Source organism: Ostrea edulis, chromosome 9 (genome assembly GCF_947568905.1).
Source record: "Ostrea edulis chromosome 9, xbOstEdul1.1, whole genome shotgun sequence".
Classification (NCBI taxonomy): domain Eukaryota; kingdom Metazoa; phylum Mollusca; class Bivalvia; order Ostreida; family Ostreidae; genus Ostrea; species Ostrea edulis.
In genome coordinates this window covers 4838152-4857093 of record NC_079172.1, presented here as the reverse complement: position 1 = coordinate 4857093, position 18942 = coordinate 4838152, and the positions used below count along the sequence as shown (strand labels likewise).

The following is an 18942-nucleotide window of genomic DNA, read 5'->3' as shown; positions in this document are numbered from 1 at the left end:
AAAATGTTGTAATAGGAGAAGACAATTTAAATATAAGACTTTGTTTCCAATCCATTTGACTTTTTGTCAATAAAACACGTTCAATTCATTTGAATCAGAACGAATAATAGTATTGCATATTATGTATTGTATATTGATTCCTGTGAACTATGAAAACGAATATCAGCTCAACATCTAGAATATAGTCTGCGCTAAATCCTGCAAAGTAAATGCTAGTTGTGGTCTGACATTTTCACCCATAACACCGGCTTTGGTCGAAGAGGATGGTTGTCAAAATGAAGAGGATGGTTGTCAAAATGAAGAGGAGGGTTGTCAAAATGAAGAGGATGGTTGTCAAAATGAAAAGGATGGTTGTCAAAATGAAGAGGATGGTTGTCAAAATGAAGCGGATGGTTGTCAAAATGAAAAGGATGGTTGTCAAAATGAAGAGGATGGTTGTCAAAATGATAATCAAGTGCAGTAAAGTTAAGGAACTGTGATAAGATCCAGTTTACAGTCCCAGAAAAAGCAGTCCCACCGCAATACTGATTCATCACCAAACGGAATCGTCTTTACAATATCTCGTTCTGCAGCTGTATGTTGACGCCATAGACGCATTCGTCCATCTGTGATATATAGCAAAAGGCGACTCTCGGGGATCCGGGTTAGAATAGGTCCTCAGTATCCCTTGCTTGTCGTAAGAGACGACTAAGTGTAAAGAAAATGGATCCTTTGGGTCTATTTTGGAAGAATTAGACTATACTTACTATTCTTAATATGGTATCAATTTCACGGAGGGACCCCAAGGCTCCTAGAAAAGCGATGATTGTAGCTATACACCCCGCAATCAGAAAAATCAAACTGGGATCAAGCAGAACATCTGAAAACGAACTAATCTTTTTCTCCTTCTCGTAGAGGATCCATGACATCAAGCCGACAACGACTAAAGCACCAGCCTGAAAAATATAGGCCATGTTATTTTGTTTCTTCGCCTGTTTATTTGGCGGCACAAAAATATAAGGCACATACAATGTTTTGATGCGTTTCCTAACTATATTGTACTGACAAATACGTTGATGTTACAGGAGTTTCAACAGTCTTGTTTAAAGTACATCAAGATGTTAGGGGGGGGGGGGGAATCAAATATTCATCTTCAGTGGGAAATTAATCATCATACTTAGGTTTTCCAATATTTTTCCATGTGTATATTTTAATGTTGAATGACATTTTACAATTTCCTGTTGTTGACATAAAATCTTCAGTTTATGTATGTCAGACATCTTAATAAGGTAGGTAACCTACACATGTATAAAAGACTATACAAATTGAACTCATAATAATGCAGTTATAAAGTTACTACATCTTTTTTATCATTAAACAGATGTAGTTCGATGCTTATCATACCGACACTTTCTAGAGAAAAATCGGGTGTATTGATCTTACCCTGGTCCGTCCGTCACACTTTCTTCTTCCTCAAACTTCTCTTTTATTTCAAGCCATTAATCCTTAAGAATATGATAGATGGTGTCCTGTAGATGTGCAATTAGGTTTTGGAATTTTCAATTTTATGATAGGGGCAAAATGGGGGATATGTTTTAAAAAAGAAAAACCAGGTTCCCAGAAGTCCTCATACATGTATATTTTACGCAATTTAGCCACATCATCTTTTGGAAGATGGTTGGTGATGTCCTATAGATGTGCAATAAGGTTTTGAAATTTTCTTTACTACACCATGGGTGGGGGGCAAAAGGGTCGAAAGCGAAGTTTTTCTACAAAAACCGATTCCATGAATAGGTACTCTTACAATTCACGTAGTAACCAAATCATCTTTTGAATGTAGGTGTCTTGTACACGTGTAATATGTTTAAGAATTTTCAATTTCACCCTGGGGGCAAATTGTGTGTTGATTGATTGATTGATTTACGTCGAGAAGTTTGAAGAAGGTGAAGTACGAGAATTTTAGACCTATGCTTAGCGCCATAGCAGTAAGGGTTCTTTATCGTGCCAACGCCTGTCGCGACACGGGATCTGGGGTAGAGAAACGACGGTTTTCTATAGAAATAACCTGGTTCCAAAAACTACTTCTACATTTTATGCAGGAGCCAAATCATCTTTTGGGAAATGATTGGTGGTGTCCTTTAGATGTGCAATAAGTTTTCGGAATTTACTCTTTCACATTGAGGGGAAATTGGGGTAAAAAAAAAAACGACAAACAAAACCCAGTGCCCCAGTACAAATTGCTATCTCAACCATTTTAAAGATATTTGAACAATCAAACAATTAGCGGGGTTGGGATTACCCTGGGGCTTTTGACCATCATAATTGATATGTGCAACAGGAATGTATATGGTTTAGGGTTCAGGACCTCATTTGTTTTAAATATATTCCAACAATTTAATATGACCAATCGTGGTAGCTCAATGATAGAGCGTTCTCTTCGATCCCCGCTCCTGTCATGACCGCGTCAAACCCAAGACGTTAAAATAGGTAGTGTTTGCTCCTTCGCCAAACGCTCGTTATTTGGAAGTGAGAATCACGGCTCTTACGGATATGACCTTAAAACGGAGGTCCCGTGTAGCGACAGGCATTGGCACGATAAAGAACCTCACTGCTACGGCCCTGAGCGTTAAGGAGGTATGCTACACCAGAGAAATTTGCTTTGGTTGAAAAGTGGAGGATATGTACAACAATATTTTAAATTAACTTTATTTAGTCAAAAAATGCAGTTTTAGCAGAAAGCAATCAGAACAAAATTTAAAATCCCTGCTGGACTCGAACCCACGATCTACAGTTCAGCAGTCAACGTGCTAACCTACTGAGCTACCCAGCCAGGCGATGGTTTTTTTAAATGAATAGACACATTGCTGATATAAATATTTTCATCCATATTTTAAAAGGAAGTCAGCCATTATGACGATGTGGAGTATCTAAATTTAGATAGGTCTAAATTTGATGAACTTCACCTACAGCTAGTGACGTCTCAATATGAGTGAAAAATTCACGACGGGACGTAAAAAAAAAATCAACCAATCAACAATTATGAAATAGGGTTTGGAGTGATTCCCAGGGCACTTGCCCAACAGAATAATCAATGCATCTTGACATATAGAACAAGAATATATATGGTAACTATTGTGACTTCATTCCTAGTTACATAATCGCGACGGAGAGGATATTACAATTGTATGAGGGTACTACTGTGTCTTATGACAGCATCTAATTTATTGCGTTGAAACCGGTAATAAAATGTACTTGATCTGCCCTGTTTTGAGCTCACGATGTAAATTCTTATAGACAATGCGGGAAACCGATGTAAGACGTATAACAATATAACTTTTATGTAACTCCTGTGAAGTGATATGTAATAGATGTGACCTTTATGTAACTCTTGTGAAGTGATATGTAATAGATGTAACTTTTATGTAACTCTTGTGAAGTGATATGTAATAGATGTAACTTTTATGTAACTCTTGTGAAGTGATATATAATAGATGTAACCTTTATGTAACTCTTGTGAAGTGATATGTTATAGATGTAACTTTTATGTAACTCTTGTGAAGTGATATGTAATAGATGTGACCTTTATGTAACTCTTGTGAAGTGATATGTAATAGATATGCAACTATTTTTGAGTGAGTCGTTAGATAATCAAAGTTATTCTATTATCAGATTAAATCGTTCTTTTCAAACTGATTTTGACAACGGATTACTCCGTTTACGTTGTCAAGATAAAAGACTTACGGCGGATATCTCCGGTTAACAGGGGATGCTCACTCCTCCTAGACACATGATCCCATCCCTGGGTCTGTGTTTGCCCTGACCTGGATTTTACATTTTATAGGATCTGAGACTGTTTGTTATATTCACCTTTTGTATTGTGTACATAACTGTTCGTGAACGAATTATGAAAAATGAAATTCATCAATTAGAATGTTTACAGACTAGATTTACAATACAAACTCAATAAATAACATTAGTTTGCAGCTTACAAGAAGTGTAAAATTAATATTTACATTTACACGCACTTTATGTTCAACTTTATGGTCAACACAAAAAAGGGGGTTTGCCTTTTAAACCAACAAGATGATTCTCCATACCCTTCTGATCAACCCATCTCAACGTCTACGTTAGATACAAAGGCAGCACAGGAGGGTGATACTGAACAGAGCTACATGTTAGATCACAGATCTTACTGATCTACTACTACTAAGTACGAACCTCGGTTAACGTCCCTACCTCCTTATACACCTCAGAATCTTACATCCGAAGGCTGCAAACATATTATTCAACGAGTTCGTTCCGACTAAATTTTGTTGGAAGGATTTCTAAGCGAAACCTACACAAATAAAGTAATTTATTGTTACTTAAATCTTTCATAACCGTAAAATAACTTATCTAAACGAATGAATCCTAATATGTCTTGGAAATGCTAATAATTTCATTCGAATCGGTACACAAGATTTGTTATGGAATGAGAGTACCAAACCCCCGTATGCGTAACCCGGACTTACCCAAGATTGAGCGGAGGTATAAATGTCTAGGTGTTGCGTGATTGGCTAATATCAAGAGTGAAATTATTTGGAATTAAAAGAAATATTATAGAGGTTCAAATTAATTGTCAGGATGAAAAATTATCGCACAAAATCGCGAAATGACTGAGGAAATTACCATGGTAGGGGTGTGCTTAAAATGAAGTGTGTAATTTACTGCAGATTGCTATGTGTTGTAAAAAAAAAAAAAAAAAAAAAAAAAAAAAAAAAGTACAAATATGGCCTATAAAAGGCACGGGACCCTATATATTTTTTGTCATTTTTTATCAACACTTGGAATGAACTTTGAAATGTTTGCCGTCATTTGTTTAAAATCGATATAGTTAATTAGTGAGAGGGCCAAAGGTTAACATTGAGTTCTATGGGAAATGAATTGGTACTCTTTTCCCTTATGAGTTGACGTATGATTTTTTTTTTTAGGATGGGTTTTCCAAAATACGAAAATACTGTTTATAGTTTTTCAGAAACATTTATTATTTAAATCAGAGATTATTTTCAAATATGTCATGCTGCCAAGAAATTCAGCTATATCTTTATTATCGCCATTTTCCTAAAAATGTCCTTGCTTCTGCTGGGTTCCATTTTCGTTTTGTAACTTGTTCTACATTCCATTCTGTATTGTTAACTTATCCACCTTCACCTTGTCAATCTCTCACCAGAGGGCGCGCTACGCAAGCTTTGTGGAACGTAGCGTAACGCCCTCTGGTGAGAGAATGTCACCTTGTAGGTTGGCTTTCGTTTCGTTTTCAAAATATTGATGATCGAGTGCTAATGTCTTGCGTCACGTATGTGATCTGTGTTAGATTAAGTTTAAATATATGAAACATGAATGAGTGGATTAAGTCGGAAGTGTCATAAAGCAAGCTTTTTCTGAAGGAGTGGTTTCAGCGGCGAGAATGATAGAGGTTATGCTGTAATAAAAATAAATTAGATAGATGAAAGAAAATCCAAAAAAGATGAATATAAAATGTAATGAAAATAAATTAGATAGATGAAAGAAAATCCAAAAAAGATGAATATAAAATGTAATGAAAATAAATTAGATAGATGAAAGAAAATCCAAAAAAGATGAATATAAAATGTAATGAAAATAAAATTAAAAACAAATATAGACATACATTATAAGATAGAATAAGAGAGTTGCCGCTGAACCTCTAGCTGGCAGGAGCACCTACTCGCCCACATAGTACATTGTATATCATAGCCTGCCCTGTTCTTTTTGGAAATATTTTTCTTAGTACACTAGTAAATTACATAAATTGTATAACAGACTTTTATTACATCATAATTTAAAGCTGTCAAAATTAACTGCATACATTTATCTCTTAGATTCGTCAAGTTTTACAAATGTCAAATACATGTACACCCCTACCGTACATTGATATGTACATTTATTCCATCATAAATGTTCATTCCATCGCTATCGTGTTCCCGAGAACCATGTGTGAAGAAAACGGAATCGGGATACTTACTGATCTAATGGTTCAATCTAAAAAGACTTCAAAAGAGTTTTCCAAGTCAACATTTAAATTGTGCCAGTGATAATGAACCAAGGGACATTATTGAAATAATCTAGAGTCTTCGGTCTTAACGATCTAGGTTTTCTCTTCTGTTTTTGTTTTTTTCTGTTGTGTGTGTTTTGTTGGGTTTTTTTTATTTTACTTTTGGACATGTGTACCTTTGTTGTGTTTTATTTGAAATCCCCAAACTATTTACGTACCAGTTGTAATCCACACTTAGGGTCATTCTATCTAAGCAATATAAGTTTCATTATCTACATACAGTTTTTAAGTGAAGGTATTTCTCCCACTGATATATAGCAGTTTCATAGATATTTTAATCCAGGTTGGGTTGCAATTATTCGTGTTTAATTGGTTCAGTGGTTTTAAGAAGTAAATCCTTGACGTGGTCGTGAACATAGTAAATATGCATTAATCATCATGTATGGTAACTTTACGCATGCTCGGAAATCACAGAACTTTTCCAAATTCAATGGCATCAAAACGTACAATTTTTCAACACTTTACAATACCATTCCTCACGATTAATTACAGAATAGGCTTATTGACAACATAGACAACTGAGTCTTCAATAAAAATGGAACTCGGAAATATTCATATATTAGCATCTATTCGTGTCTAAAAGACAGGTGCCTTTATTTTACGAGAAAAATATTTTTCCTTTGTGTATAAGCTGTACCTATATAAGTCGGGCTCGGATGGCTTCGTTAAGATCCTATATAAAGGGTCGGGATTGCTATACGCATTCTTTTGGGCCACGGATCTCAAAAGATGCAGACGCAATGAAAGATTTGCAAAAAATATCGTGTAATTTCGCTTTATGATTTTGATAACCACCCTCCCACCACCTGTATTGTAAAGTGTTAAAACTGTCATAAGTGTTGGTATCTGGTGTTGCTGTTCTCTGTACAACACTCCAGGATCGGGAACATCCGTGCCATTATTGTAATGTATAAAGAAATGTCATGGCGGGTTCTGCTTCCTTGGAATGATGTGTGAAATAAATGGTGTAAGCGCACACCAAGCCAACTGAGAACTCAATATTTGAGGTGAATTTGCACTACACTGAACTGACGCGTTATGCACAATGAGATATACTTTGGAGCTATAATACAAATTTTAAGTTTGAGATATTACAATATGTGAAGTTTGAGAATTGAGATATGTTTGATTTGTGTTTGTCTGTGCGCTGACTATCCTCGGTATATAATACCCGGGGTGATTAGTGTATACACATTTGATTATGAGTTTGTTGGGTTTGCCCCGTTAAAGTAGCATTGCACGTTTGTATTTCCTCTTGTCACGGCCAATCCTTCCCAACAATGAAATAAATAACTAATATTCATTGTTTCCATGTTCTCTGTATAAATAATGTGATCAATAATTTCGAAAACAAAAATGTTAAACACTACTCTGATTCTACCCGCAAGCGCTCAAAAGTTTATATTAAAAATATGGTGGAGTTTCATATTGACAATACATGTATTAATGAAGACCAGGATGTCAAACAATCTTTTGGCATTCCCACACGCACAAATTCTTTTGTACTCTCACGGACCCCTGAATCTATCAGAGGTGGGAGCGAGTGCCTTGGAGTAAGCATCTCCTGTTGACTAGTGACACCCTCCATGAGCCGTATATCTTGATCAGATAAACAGATTCATCCGCAGTCAAACTTAGTATGTAAAGAATGGTCTAACAAATGACATGAAACACGTCAGGCAACTTTCAACCTCGCGATAGTTTGTATTTAGAAATTAGATTGTTATAACGACCTTAGAATTTGCAAAATGCTGACTCTAAACGAGATTGTTGGAACTCCTGTAACATTAACTTGCATATATTTGGCAGTAGCCTGCATCGATTTAAAAAGTGATCATACGCAGAACATGCTCTTGTGTATCGGAAAAACAATACGCATGTGGTATTCCTACTCAAATATGGAATGTTGACGATAGAAAAGCTGAAGTCACCCTGTTTGTCATAACGATGAGTTGTTAGTATACTGTTAACATTTATGTTCAATAAAATATCTAAGTATGAAGCCGATGTGGAAGACTGTATGATGCCTTTTATTTCGAGTTCATTTGTAAATGTCAAACTGAAGGTCACAACAAGATATTTTTTCATCCCATGTAGAAGCTTTTGAATGAAGTCTTATCTCGTAAGATGTGAAGAATGTGCTAAATGTGAAGAAGAAATCTCCTACGACGAATAATCTTTTATCAATATTCATTTTCAACCGTATGTAGATTCGATATATCCTTTTGAACTCAAATTAAAACGTGTTCGTCCCGGTTAATATGGGATTATATCAATACCAGAATTATATTTATTTCATATAGATTTTACTTAACAATTTTATATTTACATTTTTGTGTCTGTTTATAATTCTTATTTGATATTATTGTTTCAAACATTATGTTCCTGGTTATTACTTTGATTATAGATTTATTTATTTTATGGTAGCAATTCAACATTAACATGTTTATTTCTGTTCATGATTCTAATTGCATAATTTTGTTCTAACAATTTTCTAACATCAAATCTATTTCGCTATAATTTTCTAGCTTGCGTCTAACGATCACATTTTTGTATATTCATTATTGTTTGCAATATTAGCTTTGAATGAATTGCTGTAACAAATCTGTTTCCATAAGCATATTTAGAAACTCAAATCTAAAAATGGAGACAAATTTACTTGTGAAAATTATTTTCAACAATATGTGTTTGTAAAATACTGATGCCCCAAGATTACAACATTTTAAGGAATATTTTTCAAAGGTCAATTTCAAGGTCACAAGGTTAACAAAGTTGGTACCAATGGAAAGGTTTTCTCACATGAAATACATATGCTAAACATGAAAGCAGTGTCTCGCGGTTTAAAAAATATGGCTTATATTAAAATTTAAAATTAAAAGTAGGTCAAAGGTCAATGTAAAAGTCATCAGGTCAAAGATTTTGCTAACCATGGAAAGGTTCTGCCACAAGGAATTCACATGCTAAATATTAAAGCTATACTTTTTATCTTGTAAAAGGTACAACCAAGATTAAAGATGTTTTGAAATTTCCAAAAATCAGGTCACAGGGTCAACAAACCTGGTTTCGTAGGAAAGGTCTTCTCACAAAAACTGTACATGTTTGAGATAAAAACAGTACTTCTTACGATTTGAAAGATATGGCTTATATTGTGATTTACTGAAAGTAGGCTCCCGTGGGGATCCGGGTCAGAATAGGTCCTCTGTACCCCTTGCTTGTCGTAAGAGACGACTAAATGGGGTGCTCCTTCGAATGAGACTGCATAAACCGAGGTCCCGTGTCGCAGCAGGTGTGGCACGATAAAGACCCCTCCCTGCTCAATGGTCATAAGCGCCGGGCATAGGCCTAAATTTTGCAGCCCTTCACCGGCAAAGGTGACGTCTCCATATGAGTGAAAGATTTTCAAGAGGGACGTTAAACAATATACAACCAATCTACAAGTAGGTGAATATAAAGGTCAAATATGTTGGTGACAATGAAAAGATCTTGCCACAAGGAATACACATACCAAATATAAAAGGTCTACCTCTTATGGTGTAAAATATATGACCAAGTTTAAAGTTTTTTCACAGACAGACAGGCAAATAGGTCGAAAACTAGATGCCCCCGAATCTTCGATTCCGGACATAAAAATTTATATTGTTGGTAACCCGGATGAAAAATAATATCCCTGTGTGTGGGTGCATGCGTCGGGCCGTATCACTTCGACTTTTATATCTTCTTCATATTTAATAGGATAATATATGTATTCATATTAATTTGTGGCAAGGTTGGGTGTAGTTTCATTTTCAGTTCTACGACTACCGACAACAATTTATAAAGATCCAATCGTACGCCTTGGCGAGGAATTCAGGAAGTAATTATTTTCACATTGTAAAACTCTAGACTACTTTGACATTATGACGATGGCATGGTATTAATCACCTTTAAGTTGGAAACAATTACTAGAAAGGGAGACCAAATCGAAAGAAAGTATAAAGTAAAAAAAAGAAAGTAAAAAAATATAACAAACAAGGCACACATGTGCAAAAATGCTACCCTTTAATACACTTGTACTTCCAATAGTGACGATTTACTCGTCGTTTGGCCGGTTTTATGAACTGGTATAGCATATGTTGCTCTGACTCGTAGTTGCGAGTCCCACTCATGGTGCCTTTGGATAAGACGCCTGCTGCCTATTGTATTTATGTTCCACAGGAGCTAAGCCCGTTTTGGGCCCGAACTCTGTGATACCATAAATATAGAAAGGGGTCTAACTCTGACAAAGATAAAAAAAAAACTAACCACTCGTTTCAAATGCCTAAAAATCTTAAACGACTTAGTTTTCCTCAGCAGCATCAACTGTTGACAAGATCTGCCATTTTAATGAATACACTAAATACCCGAAATGTCTACAACTTTAAAGAAGGGGGAAATGGGTAATAATAATCAAAATGAAATAGAATAAACAAAACCAAAAATTTAAAAAGCCAAGAAATAATGTTCAATTTCCTTCTCTAAGTGCAATATCACAAGAATAATGTTTTGATCAATTTTAAGGTATTTGAGATTTTAAGTCTATCGGGTATTTAGTGCGTTCATTAAAACGGCAGCTCTTGTCAACAGTTGATGCGGCTGAGGAAAAATAAGTCGTGTAACGTCTACATGAAGAACATTATTAAAATATGAGGAAGTAAGTAGCGTATAATTTATGTGAAATTTTAATTGACAGGTCCGAAATCTTCCATACTAGTCTGAATTTCGCTGCTGTCATAGGCGAGAAACGACTCCGTGACCTGGACCGGTAAATGTCCTAGTAAAAATAAACAAGTGAATATCTTTGTTATTTTAAGTACCAGTGACTTGAAATTTGGCATGCAAGTAGTTAAAACATTAATCTATGCGAGGAAAACGACAAATTACGCATAGCTTACCTAGTTTAAGATTTTTTTAGGCATTTGAAGCGAGTGGTTAGTTTTTTATCTGTGTCAGAGTTAGACCCCTTTCTATATTTATGGTATCACAGAGTTCGGGCCCAAAACGGGCTTAGCCCCTGTGTTATGTTCAGCAGCCTTGTGCGACATATCATATCTACATGCCAGTTTACAGCGTCTTCCGTGTGACGCTCGCCTTTTATCGATCGGAAACAGACCACGCGAGTTACCACTTCAAAATAACTTTCTAGAAAATATAGAATTATAAACAGTAACCAAAATTGTGAAAGCAAGGATATAGAAGTAAGATTATAGACAGAAACAAAACAGTTGAAATAAAATTGTTAAAACAAAAATGTTAAGATATAATTGTGGTGCTGATACACCTCCTTAAGTTATATGCGGTACTTCCTTCCGCTGACATTTCAAAGAAAGAAATCAAGAATTATCTAACTCTTTGACATCTAGAAAAATCAAGTGCTTGTGAAGGGAAGATACAAAAATGTTCATCTAAAAGGTTGCAAACTGGACTAGAGAAAATCAAGCCAGTTTGTTTTACTTGGATTATAGTCACGTACAGGACTCGGTGTATACGTTTTAGATTATCGTAGGAATTCGATAGTACCTAGTCTTTATAAAGGTATCATTTTACGTGTGTCACGTGGAAATTTGTCACAATAACAGCGATGAGGCGATGAACATGACTTTGATACGTAGATTGACAAAAATTGGGTTGTTGTTTTCATTTTAAGAATATCACATCGTCAAAATGGCAACCTCGCTTTAGAGACACAAATGGAGAAATAAATTTCATCAATGTATTGTAGGAGTTTCAATTCTTTAAAGCTACGTTCTACTAGATTCGCATATTTTACTAAATATGGTTAATTTCCAAGTTGATTTCAAAAGGTCATCATAGATATCTTCCCATTCCATCAAAGCTGTTAAAAGTGTTAAACATCATTAAGAATATCTGTAAAGTAGCAATATAGCATGGGAACTCCGTCATCGACAGTTACAGAAATTATTATTCATGTTATCCTGAGAGAAAAACAGTTTTAAAAGTTTAAACTCCCCCAGTGAAGAATTACCTATGCATCCAGTAAACAGTTGTCTACAGATACAAGGGTGGTATACAAGTTTTACGTAAGAAGGTTTCGTACTTACCAGAACAATCAAGTTAAACAGAAATATGAAGTGCTTTAAACACGGGTTGATACCGCTTCTAGACTCCGCAGTCCTCCTTCGACCCTTCGCCATTTTCAGACATAAATTTCCTTACATTTACAACACGCACCCTCGCCGTCACGGTATGTAAACAATACAAAGCGCATTTCCCCCTTGTGTAATAAGATATAAATCTGGTCATAGATACTTTTTTTTTTACACATGTAAGGCAGACTCGGGAATATTCAGTTAACTTTCGATACATATACACAGTGTAGCAGCCTTTAAAATTGTGAATAAAAATATGTAATGTAAATCAGGTTGTATTAATGTGAATAATAAATAGAGGTAGATGTTGTCATCATAACACAAGTGACTCCTGGACCTCGTCCGGAAGTATGCCTACCCAGGCTTCAGAAAGTCCGGATATATTTCTGTTACACATGTCCGTCCGTCCGTCTGTCACACTGTCTTGGCATTTGAACTTTTCTTACATTTTGATAGGTTGCTGAAAATCCGTTTGTATATGAATATCTTTATTCTGGGTTAGGTGCAGAACTGCAGCTCTCATAGGAAGAACAGGGATATAGGTTCACACTTTATATGTAAAAAGTTCTAGGCGCCATTAAGGTCGTACATCCCCTCATCTCCAGATTTTGATATTAAACAAGAGTACCGCAAACGGTACAATGTACGCCTGTCGGACAGTGAAATTCAACCTGGAAGCATTTTGTGCACTCTGAATTGATACAATACACATTCTGAATAGAAAAGCCTTAAAGTGGGTCATGGTGCACCAATCCATCTGACATGTGAACTGAGTATGTATTACTCTGAAAGTGAGGTTGTGACAAAATGTTGGTGCAATATCTATGATGATAAAAAGTCCAGGAAACCATTTGATCTACTTTTAGTCCTAACGTAGGTCATATCATGGTGCACCATTTAAGTTGAAATTGACTTAATTATACCCCTAAAGTACTGTAGGTCATAGTGCGCCAATCCAACTGAAATGCTAACTGCAATTGTCTTCGTCGGAGAGGAAGCCTTTGACTAAATATCAGTGCAATATCTGTATCCATAATGAAAAAAAACCGGAAAACTGTTTGACCTATTTTAGCTCAAAAGTAGGTCAAGGATGGACCAATCCAGCTGAAATGCAAACTGAACTTGTATTCCTCTGAGAGGAAGCCATTGACTAAATATCAGGGCAATGTCTTTATCCACAATGAAAGCAGGTGTACCGCAAACGATACAATATACACCCGTCGGACAGTGAAATTCAACCTGGAAGCATATTGTGCACTCTGAATTGATACAACACACATTCTGAATAGAAAAGCCTTAAAGTGAGTCGTGGTGCACCAATCCATCTGACATGTGAACTGATTATGTATTACTCTGAAAGTGAGGTTGTGAAAAATGTCGGTGCAATATTTATCTTGGATGATAAAAAGTCCAGGAAACCATTTGATCTACTTTAGCCCTAACGTAGGTCATGGTGCACCAATTAAGTTGAAATGTGAACCGACTATGTATTTCTCCAAGAGGGAGGTTGTGTCTAAATTTCAGGGCAATACCTGTGACCACACCAACAAAAATTCTGGCAAACTCTTTGACCTACTTCTACTCCTAAAGTACTGTAGGTCATAGTGCGCCAATCCAGCTGAAATGCTAACTGCAATTGTCTTCCTCTGAGAGGAAGCCTTTGAGTAAATATCAGGGCAATATATGTATCCGAAATGAAAAAAAGCCCAGAAAACTGTTTGATCTATTTCTAGCCCAAAAGTAGGTTAAGGATGGACGAATCCAGCTGAAATGCAAATTGAACTTGTATTCCTCTGAGAGGAAGCCTTTGACAAAATATTAGGGCAACATCTGTATCCGGAATGACAAAAAGTCTGGAAAACTCTTTGACCTATTTTTAGCCCAAAAGTAGGTCAAGGATGGACCAATCCAGCTGAAATGCATACTGAACTTGTATTCAAAGAAGAGGCCTCCATGGCCGAGTGGTTAGATCATCGCGCTCAAAAATTACGCGGCCTCTCACCTCTGGTCAGCGCGGGTTCGAATCCCACTCGCGTCGGTAAGTGAGAAAGTTTCCCAGTTTCCTTTCAGAAAGTCGGTGGTCTCTTCCCAGGTACATTGTATCTGGGTTCTCTCTTCCACCAATAAAATACTGGTCGCCACCAGATAACTGAAATATTGTTGAGTGTGGCGGAAAACATCAATCAATCAATCAATCAATCAGTCAGTCAATGCATTCCAAGAGAAAGCCTATGAATAAATTTCAGCGCAATATATGTATTCGTAAAGAAAACTGTTTGACCTATTTTTTCCAAAACGTAGGTCAAGGATGGACGAATCCAGCTGAAATGCAAACTGAACTTGTATTTCTCCGGGAGGAAGGATTTGACCAAATATCAGGGCAATATCTGTATATGTAATTAAAAAAGCCCGGAAAACTTTTTGACCTATTTTTAGCCCAAAAGTAGGTCAAGGACGGACCAATCAAGCTGAAATGCAAACTCACTCTTACAATTCTTGAGGGAGAAATTGTGACGAAAGTTGTACATTCATTCGTTACGGGGAAAAAGTCCAGAAAACATGACACTGGACGGACGGACACCCGGACAGACAGACAGACGCACGGACAGCTCCATAACATAATACGTCCCGTCTAATGACGGGCGTATAAAAATCCCAAGCCTATTTTACCAATACACCTACGTTAAAAATGTTAGAGTTTTGTAGTATTGTGAATACGTTTGGAAGTACATTTCTAATTTCTCTTGAAGAGGAATTATGAAAGTAAAATCAAAAACAGAGTCCGTGTACCTGTTATTGAACTACAGGGTGTTACTTGAAAAAATTTTAAAATGTATTTTGCTTTATTAGCATAAACTAGCTCTGTCGGTGTCAACACAAAATGAGCAACATATATCAATAAATACACCAATCCAATAAATATCCACGAACACGTATTCCAACAACATCAACATTAAAAACATTGGAAATAAATATTGATTGATTGGTGGGGGGGGGTTGCTTTTTGTTTGTTTTTATTTTTTTTTATTAATTTTTTTTTTTTTTTTTTGTTTGTTTGTTTGTTTGTTTGTTGTTGTTGTTGCTTGAAGTACGTAAAACAACGTCAAACATTCTATTGTTCAAATTACACAAGTAACAATGTCTGGCCTCAAATATAAGATGGAACTTAAATAGTGGGGTTGTATATTAAAGTTATGAATTAATGGCCCAAAAACTTAATTTCTAACACAATTTTGGGTAAATGAATGTAGACACTTTAGGGGTATAAATATTGACAATATATTAGATAAAACAGAAATGATAAAATCGTGCAGATTTAGAGCTTTTTCATTAAACCATCCTTCCGCCACAAAATGTAGGCCTTTCCAAACCCTTAATTCAAGATTTGAATTGATATTTTGATAAATTCAACTGGATAGGTTTAAGTAACAAATGGGTAACACACTTGAACCAATGAAACCAACCCAGTACCTACACAAGTATGACTTCACAAAAATTAGGGAACTAACTTCCTAATATCTAAATATCTACTAAAGGCCCATTGAAACTTAAAATGTTACAGCTTCAATAAATGTAGCCGTGTAAGTTTGCTAGTCAACTTGTACCCCTTTGGTTTCCTAATTCCTATGATCCAATACTTTTCCCCTAATAAACGGAAAACATGTATAATGTCTTTGCAGACTTTTTCGCCACAAATATTATTTCATTTAGATATTTTAGATAAAGTACTGTATATCGTAGAAACTGTCTGTGGGGGAGTCCTACACATAGCAAACACACCCTTCATTGGATATTTGTTTCCAGAAAGAGATGCATAATCAGACCAAGAGAAAACAGAAGAAAGTTGCTGAAAAGATGAGGAAATGAAAAAGGTGCATTTATTACGAACCTTAATGAGACAGGGGCTTCAGACATTGAAGAAAAACTTGATATTGAGATGATTTTAATGCTGCTGATTTTGGCATTTTGAGTGTGCTAAGCCTATTAGAAGATAGAACTCGAGACGAACTTAGACAAGAACCATAAAACATGTTGACAGTGTTAAAGAAGTTTAAGGTCAATCTACTTGAAGAAAATGCGTTGTGTACATTGAGTTTTGTGTGTCAAAAGAACTGTTTGTTACAAAACAATCTGATATTTTGTAGATGTGGGGTCCGATTTCATACAGATCAGGACTTCAGAATGTTAAAAGGTTCCTAAAGGATGAACTCCAACTTCATGATGATTCAAATTTTCAGAATACATTAAAACAATTCCTTTGTTAAATGCCACTCTGATTCCACGCACAAGTACTCTGAAGTTGAAATAAAAACTATGCTTTAGTTTCTCATTGACAATATCTTCGTGGTCTTTGGTGATCAGGTCTTCCAACAGTCTGTTGGAATCCACATGGGCACGAATTGTGCTCCTTTGTTAGCTGACCTGTTTTTACATTCCTATGAAGCAGAATTTATTCAAAAACTTCTTGCCGATTGCTAGACCGTTCTTGGCACACTGATTTTGACTATGGGTAACTCCGTTTACCTGATAAAGATATGGGGCTTACGGCGGGTGTGACTGGTCAACAGGGATGCTTACTCCTCCTAAGCACCTTATCCCACCTCTGGTATAGCCATGGGTCCGTGTTTGCCCAACTCTCTGTTTTGTATTGCTTATAGGAGTTATGAGATTGATCACTGTTCGTTATCTTCACCTTTATAGGAGTTATGAGATTGATCACTGTTCGTTATCTTCACCTTTATAGGAGTTATGAGATTGATCACTGTTCGTTATCTTCACCTTTATAGGAGTTATGAGATTGATCACTGTTCGTTATCTTCACCTTTATAGGAGTTATGAGATTGATCACTGTTCGTTATCTTCACCTTTATAGGAGTTATGAGATTGATCACTGCTCGTTATCTTCACCTCTATAGGAGTTATGAGATTGATCACTGCTCGTTATCTTCACCTCTATAGGAGTTATGAGATCGATCGCTGTTCGTTATCCTCACCTCTATAGGAGTTATGAGATTGATCACTGTTCGTTATCTTCACCTCTACAGGAGTTATGAGATTGATCACTGTTCGCTATCTTCACCTTTATAGGAGTTATGAGATTGATCACTGTTCGTTATCTTCACCTTTCATTAAAGACTGTCGTTTGTTTTGGTTCCTTTGAGAATTATCACCAATATTGTGACGTCACCAACTGTGAAATACCACAAATTTATACCTATGCCTAATTCTCAGGGCCTTAGCGGTGATAGTCCTTTAATGTGTCAATGCCTGTCATGACACAGGACATCCGTTTTTAAGGTAATATTTAAATGACCTGTGACCCTTACTTCTAAATGCTGAGAGTTTGGCGAGGGAGCAATCACTGCCTATTTTTACATCCTAGGTTTGATGGGGTTATGGCTGGAGCTGGGTTCGAACTCACAACTCCCCGCGGACACGGATTGATAAGCTGTCGTATATAAGAGTAGAAGGGATATGATAGTGATGGGTGGATAGAAGTGCCTAGCTTGTGGAGTAATTGTACATATGTAGATTACAGTAGATGAATGTGTGGAGATTTCATTGATGACTCCTTTTGACTTGACATACCACCTGGTATTGGTCATACCTGTTTCATAATAAATTGACTTTCCAGTCATTAAAGAATAGTTTTGAAAATATAGAATTAATCTTTAAGGAAGTTTGAATTTTGTATCAAATTTATACCTTTGATTTGTAAAATCACATAAAATATATTATTGACTTTTCCTATCATATTTAAAATGCATGTTTACTCATATGTATCAATATTTTATGTATTAGATCAATTTGAAATTAGGCTTAGATCCATTTACACGTTATGGTCATATAACTGGGATTTTCCCCTAAAAAATAAGATGGGTCTAAATGAGCTTTAAATAAGTATAGAGGTAAATACCAACGTGCGGGTATTACATATACTTTCCTTATGATAGTTATTATAGCTAATGATTTTTAGCAATAAATTCGTACTAAATGATAGATAATTTTAACATGTAATATCTAGACTATAGTTGAACGCCAACTTTTCGTGAAATAATAGGATCCTCAGTGCCTCACCACAGTTTCCATGTACGAGTTAACAATATTGCACTCTAGCTGTAAACGAAGATGGCAGACTAAATAGTGTGTGGGAAGTTTTGGTATAGTCGGCTTCGATGTATTATCTCCTAAGCAACCAATTGATTTTCTTCATATTTTTCTTCTGATTTGCTGTTTAGGATCAGAAAATGGTATTCTTAACTTGAAACATCTCACTAATAATAATTAATGCTATGAACAAACTTTTAAAAAATATTACAACAGTTCTTTACTGTGATATTACACGTTAATGTCAGTAATGCTTCAGTTTCTATACACGATGAAAAAAGAATGGATTATCAACAGAAATCTACTGAGGTCTATTTTAGCTAGATCTATTATGATAAAGAAGTATTGTCAAGCATTGAATGTTATTTAACAAGTCATGTTAGTATTCATTCATATCAAGTCCAGTTATCCTATAGAATATGCTCCTTACTCGTTATCACCTCAACACAATAAAACGATTTTACAGAGAACGAATGGGGACTGGGTGACGATATTCTAGATTGAACTACAGTTGCTAATTGTGTTTACTGATACATCCAGGGGTCCGTGTTTGCCCAACTATCTATTTTGTATTGCTTGTAGGAGTTATGGGATTGATCACTGTTCGTTATCTTCACC

General features: G+C 35.8%; 1 protein-coding gene across 1 annotated transcript in view; it reads right to left on the bottom strand.

The window, feature by feature from the left end:
* LOC125659477 (tetraspanin-33-like) overlaps nt 1–12468 on the bottom strand; it is a 36066-nt gene extending 23598 nt beyond the window's left edge. Inside the window, exons 1-2 of the mRNA XM_048891161.2 lie at nt 12169–12468; nt 747–935 (exon numbers count right to left, since the gene is read on the bottom strand). Of these exons, the coding sequence (XP_048747118.2) occupies nt 747–935; nt 12169–12261 (282 nt within the window). The 5' untranslated portion in view covers nt 12262–12468. The remainder of the gene's footprint in view (nt 1–746; nt 936–12168) is intronic.
* Nucleotides 12469–18942: the final 6474 nt, after the last annotated feature.